The 6000-nt window shown below is 46.5% G+C and overlaps 1 protein-coding gene across 1 annotated transcript; it reads right to left on the bottom strand.

Annotated features, from left to right (window-relative positions):
* Positions 1–3654: 3654 nt before the first annotated feature.
* On the bottom strand, positions 3655–5451 carry LOC145594230 (uncharacterized). Its single transcript, XM_081650563.1, has 2 exons — positions 4585–5451; positions 3655–4053 (listed from the first exon to the last, which is right to left on the bottom strand). The coding sequence occupies exons 1-2, from the start codon at positions 5449–5451 to the stop codon at positions 3655–3657; spliced, it is 1266 nt and encodes a 421-aa protein (XP_081506689.1).
* Between the last annotated feature and the right edge of the window lie 549 nt (positions 5452–6000).

The following is a 6000-nucleotide window of genomic DNA, read 5'->3' as shown; positions in this document are numbered from 1 at the left end:
GTAGAGAGAAGGAAGAGAAAAATAATAATACTAGAGTAAGAATAATTAATGAAGAGATAGAAGTCGAAGACGTTCTAATCTTGCCTAATAGTAACATATTAATACTAAGCAAGAATTATTCGCTAGAACAAATTAAATCGGAAAACAAATTCCCTAAACACATAAAACTACACGCGCCCGGTCGGGCAAGGGGCCGCCCGACCGGGCCCGCCTTTTTCTTCCTATGGGGTTCTCTCGCGCCCGGCCGGGCGGTGGCTCGCCCGACCGGGCCCGAGTTCTTCACTCCAAGATCTTCTTCGCGCCCGGCCGGGCGCGAGCACCGGGCCCTGCTGCTTTGGCCCGCCCGGCCGGGCGCGCCTCCGGGCGGAGAGAGTGCACTTGGGCTTCGAAATCTTGGGCCTCCGATCTTCATAACCGAGCCCTTAATCACCGATTTGATCCCTCCAATCGGTCTTGGGCTATCGAACGCGGTCGCGGTCTTCCAATATTTGTAGATGCTCCTCTAAAAGCCCGGGAAAATGCTCCAAGTACGCAAATTCCTACAAAACTCAAGCAAAACTACCAAAGCACTGGAAAACACAAATTAGTAATAAAAGTGGCTCGTAGGAGCCAAAAACACTACTAATTACGACCAAGGGACGGGGATAAATATATATATAAAATGAACACATCACAATATTATTTACTAGAGCGGTCTCGCTTGGACGTTAAACAAGCCTTTCTCGGGAAGTAACCCGAGGTTTTTATTGCTTTCATTTTCTTTTCTTTTTAGATTAGATTTTCTCTCATGAAAACCCTTGTCCTCTACTGAGCATTTTCTGCTCTATCCTACTTCTACTATTGATACCGCTGCTGCGAAGGACGTTGTAGTCCCTTCTGTTGCAGCTACTGATTTTCTGCTCCCTGATGAATCTGTCATGGAGCTCCCAAGAACTCCGCGGCGTCAGTGTTGACCTGGAGGACGATCCCATGTCTTTCGCCCCTACCGGGGATGAGCCAGAGACGAAAAAGGCTCACACTTCTCTTGGCCGAGATCCTTAGGCTTCCACGTCTGCCAACACTAGGCAACCAGGTGGGAACGTTGGTGGGGGAGATACTCATAACTCCATTGAGCTTAACCGCTGCGTTCACCAGTTCTTGGGTGATGCCTTTGAGAATCCTCTTTCTGCGTCCTCTCTCTCTCTGCTAGAGGGACTTTTTGCCCTACTAGGGCCATTGAGTTTGCTGAGGTCCTTATTGTCATTCATCTGCGCCCTATACTCTGCCCTTCTGGAGCTGAGAACGCTCCCTTTCGGACTTTGATGAATGTGAGGGCTGATGAGTCTTTATTTGTAGACAACCCTCAGAACGGTGGTACTCTAGGATACCGCCTGACTTAGGGGGGTCGTCTCCCTGCGGATTCTACGCGCAGCTCAGTCAGCCGTCCAGTAGCTACTGCTTGCCATGATTTGCAGAAGGTAAGTCTTTGCTTTTAGCTTTTCTTTTTCTTGTTTCAGCTTTTCTTTGCTTGTGTTGCAGTTGTTGTCTTGCTTTGCTTATTATTATGCTTTACTTTTTATTGTTGACTTCTTTTGTTAACTCCCACTTTGGCTAACTCTTCTTTTCTGCTTTTACTGCAGCTTGTCATGTCTGTGGGGGATTTGTCTAATGCTTTTTTGTCAGTGGAGAAGGAATACCAGAACCAAGGCATAACCCTTTCCCAGAAGACTCTGGAGGCTCAACAGGCTCAAGCTGAGAGGGATGCTATGGCCAATGAGGTGACTCCGCTGAGAGAGAAGGCGGATGCCTTGCAGCTCCAATTGGGAGAATTTCAGCTCACTCAGACCAAGCTGAAGGACTGCGAGGAGCAGTTGGGGACTTCTCAGGCCAGGGTGAAGACGTCAGAGGCGGAGGTGGCGGACTTACAGGCTGCGCATGCTATTGCGTTGGAGGCTGCTAGGAGAGAGGCTCTCAAATCTTTTGTGCTCTCTCCTGCTTTTGCTAAGCTCCTGGCTGATCGCCATGATGGAGGATGGGAAGCTGCGGCTCGACGTGTTAATAGTTTGTATGGTGAGGGAGAAGAGAAGCAGGCTTGCTTTAATGCCTTATAGGCTAAGGTTGAAGCTGCAGGTGAGGCTGGTTTGTTCGACCTCCCTGCTGATCACCCTCGCGCTGCGGGTTGCAAGATTTCTAATCAGGCTGTGCTGAACTTGGAGGTGCCCTTCTATCCTGACGTTGCTGTAGCTATTGGAGTGGAGTCCTTGACTGATGATCAATAAAGGTTATGGCGACTGTCACCCTCCTACTAAAGTGGTTCCTCTGAGTTTCCCTCACCTAGATCTGTTTTAACTAGGTAGTTTTTATTACTATCTTTGGGGTGTATAGCTGCCAAAGATTATATTTCTCTGTGTATTTTCAGAATACTTTATCTTTTGCTGTTGGGTCTGCCCAGCTTTACTGGAATTTGTGATCTCGACCTTTATTTGTTGAGTGTTTCCTTGTCCCGGAGGACGAGGGCTCAGTTTTATTTGCTTTGTATCTGACTAGCTGAATGTTTACTCTGCCTTGGTGGGCAGGGGTTCAGCTTTATAATGTATGCTCATTATAATCTTCTCCTGCTACTTTGCTTTGCTATTTATTTCATTGTTTGCACGTGTGCCTGCAATCTAACATTTCTTAGCAGTATCCAGATCTTTTAGCATTGCACCATTTTTGCTATACTTGGTGGGGCCTCGTAGGTTGGGCCTCCCTGTCTTCTCTATTTGGCTGCTTAACGCTCTCTTGCTCCTTTTGCGCTCTACTGCGCTTCAGCAAGGATTTTGTTATATTTTGTCTTTCGTGTTTTACCTGCTTCAAGTGTTTGTGCGTTGTGCACTTCACTAGGCTTTGGCCAAAGGTTTCGTCTGCGTGCTAGTTGATATATTTATTTGACTTGTCTTTGCAGAGACCTATTTGTTTCGATCATCTTTTTGCCTATTTTGCCTGTGTCGTTAGCTTTCTTTGCTGCGACTTATTTATGTCATTAAGCTTGCTTATGCTGCGACTTATTTATGTCATTCAGCTTGGTTATGCTGAGACTTATTTATGTCACTCAGCTTATTTATGTTGAGACTTATTTATGTCATTTTGCTTGTTTGTGCTGCCTACTTACTTCGTTTATAAGGGCTTACTGCTTGGCTGATCTCTCCTGCCCTCTCCCCCTCGAAGAGATGGGCTAAATGGGACTAAGAGGACCTTAGTGCTGCCCATGAAGTTCATCTTCTCCTCTTCCCTCCCCTACTCAAGCTGAACGTGTCAGGGTCCCCGTCAAGCGTCCCCGAGGAGGTGCCCTATTTTGCTTTTTGCAGGTGAGGTGAGGTTTTAAGGAGGGATGCCTTCGTGTTGTTATTTTGTGCTAGGGTGCTTCTTGCCTCTAACACTTTACTATTATTCTTGTTTGACTTCTACATGTTAGTATATGATGCTTGGGCATACAATATTAAACACATTTATGCAACATACTCCTCACGCAGAGGCTTGTATTTCATTGAATAAAAATGGCTCAAATGCCTTAGTTAACATAACATAGACTGAGTAAAAGTGTATCAGGCTTGAAGCAGCTATATTTCATACTATTTAAACAAAATATTTCTTTAACACATCAGCATTGGAACTGTTTCTTAGGACCTGACTTTCTCAATCTGCAAGGAGGAACGCTCCAGGTCTAACCTGCTCGTGGATGATGAAAGAGCCTTCCCAATTTGCTGACAGCTTTCCATGCTGATTTCCTTTTCCAACTGTTGCTGTCCTCCTGAGGACTAGGTCTCCTGGCAGGAGCTCCCTATGCTTGACCCTTTTGTTGAAAGCTTTTGAGATCCTGCTTTTCTGAGCTGCCAGCTTAAGTGCTGCTTTTAGCCTTACTTCCGGCAGGAAGTCCAGCTCTTCCAGCATGCTCTTTTCATTCCCTTGCTGCTCATAGTGCTGTATCCTCAAGCTTAGGATTTGCACTTCCACAGGGACAACTACATCGACCCCGTAGGCCAAGGTGAAAGGGCTTTTACCAGTTGCCTCCTTCTTAGTGGTCCTATTCGCCCACTAAGAAGGAGGCAACTGGTAAAAGCCCTTGTATTCTTCCAGTTTCTTCTGTAGGGTTGTTAGGATCAGTTTGTTTGCTGCTTCTACTTGGCCGTTGCTCCGCGGGTGGCAGACTGAGGCACTTGCATACTTGATGCCCATATCCCCCAAGTAATCCTTTATGGTGTCACAGTCAAATTGACACCCACGATCGAAGACTATGCACTGTGGCACCCCGAATCTGGTGATGATGCTCTTCCATATAAAGTTTCTGACCTAGGTTGCCTTTATGTACTTGGTGGGCTCAGCTTCTATCCACTTCGTAAAGTAATCTACTGCCACAATAAGATACTTCCTGCCCGCCGAACTAGTGGTGAAGGGTCCCAATATGTCCATTCCCCACTGAGCGAACGGGATCGGGCTGAGGATTAGAGTCAGATCGTTTGCTAGCTGATTAATTACTGGTGAATACTTTTGACACTTGTCGCATTTTTTAACATATGCTAGTGTGTCTTGCGTGAGAGTTGGCCAACATGCCCCTCTTCTAAGGACCTCCACTCCCAATGCTTTCCCGCCAATATGGTTGGCACATATCCCGGAGTGGGCTTCTTCCATGATACCCTCCTGCTCCCATTCTGGGATACACCGAAGTAGTGGCTTTGAGAAGCCTTTCTTGTTGAGTTCTCCATTCATCACTACATACCAATTTGCATTATTCTTCACTTTTTTAGCCTGTACTTCATCATCGGGCAGCGAGCCATGAAGTTTGTATGCCAAGATGTCTGAGAACCAGGCTCTCTGACTCCCAATGTAGTTTACCTGCTCCTTTTCGGCAAAGCTACTTTCTTCTAACACTTCGACCATCACCATTCTTTTGAGGCTTTGTAAGGTGGAGCTGGCCAACATAGATAAGGCATTAGCCTGAGAGTTTCCTGCTCTAGGGACTAAGTCTATCTGGAAACGGACTAGCTGGGCTGCCATTTCTTTCACTTTGGTTACATATTTCATCATAGTGGCTTTCCTTATATTATACGCCCCATGCAGCTGACTGGCAACGAGCTGAGAATCAGTCTGCAGGTGTACTTTGCGAGCTCCGGCTGCAAGGCTCATACGCAAGCTTGCCAGCATCGCCTCGTACTCTGCTTCATTGTTAGACGCTTTGAACTTGAACTTGTTGGCATACTCAAATACGTTTCCTTCTAGAGACGTCATTATGACACCTGCTCCACTCCCCGTTTGGGCTGAGGATCCATCCACTTCCACCTTCCAGACTCCAATGTCATCTTCCTTTTCCTTATAAGAGGCTTCCACTATGAAGTTTGCTAAAGCTTGTGCCTTGATGGCGGCTCTAGGCTTGACCTCGAATTCATACTCAGAAAGCTCGATTTCCCATATTAAGAGTCTACCCGATGCATCCATCTTTTGTAATGCTTTCTCCAGGGGTGGTTTGTGAGGACCTCTATTATATGCGCATCAAAGTATGGTTTTAGCTTTCTTGCTATTGTGACCACTGCGAAGGCTAGCTTTTCTACCAGAGGGTATCTTTGCTCTGCCTCAGTCAGCACGTGGCTCACGAAATATACCGGCCTTTGTTGCTTCTGTCTTTTTACCAGCAGAATGGCTGCGATTGTCTGTATTGATGCTGAGATGTAAAACTGCAGCTTTTCCCTCAGCTTCGGGCTGATCATTGTTGGGAGCTTAGTCAGATGCTCCTTAATACCCTCAAAGGCTTCTTTTTCCTTAACCCCCCACTTGAATTTCCTGTTTCCTTCAATAGCTGATAGAATTGCAAGGCTTTATCAGCTGACTTACTGATGAATCTGGTCAGTGCGGCCATTTTGCCTGTCAACTGCATGACATCTTTCATGCTCTTAGGCTCGGGCAGACTGAGAACTGCTTCGACCTTTTCCGGGTTGGCATCCATTCTTCTCTCGCTGATCAGGAAACCCAAGAACTTTCCTGAGCTCA

The sequence above is a fragment of the Chenopodium album genome, chromosome 19 (genome assembly GCF_948465745.1).
Source record: "Chenopodium album chromosome 19, dcCheAlbu1.1, whole genome shotgun sequence".
Classification (NCBI taxonomy): domain Eukaryota; kingdom Viridiplantae; phylum Streptophyta; class Magnoliopsida; order Caryophyllales; family Amaranthaceae; genus Chenopodium; species Chenopodium album.
This window is presented reverse-complemented; position numbering and strand designations above follow the sequence as displayed.

Excerpts from the sequence above, each read along its gene's own strand:
- LOC145594230 (XM_081650563.1), bottom strand. The coding sequence starts at position 5,451 with ATGGATGCATCGGGTAGACTCTTAATATGGGAAATCGAGCTTTCTGAG. Across the intron at positions 4,054-4,584 it reads GGAAAGCATTGGGAGTGGAG|TGGGCGAATAGGACCACTAA; the intron begins GTCCTTAGAAGA and ends CCTCCTTCTTAG.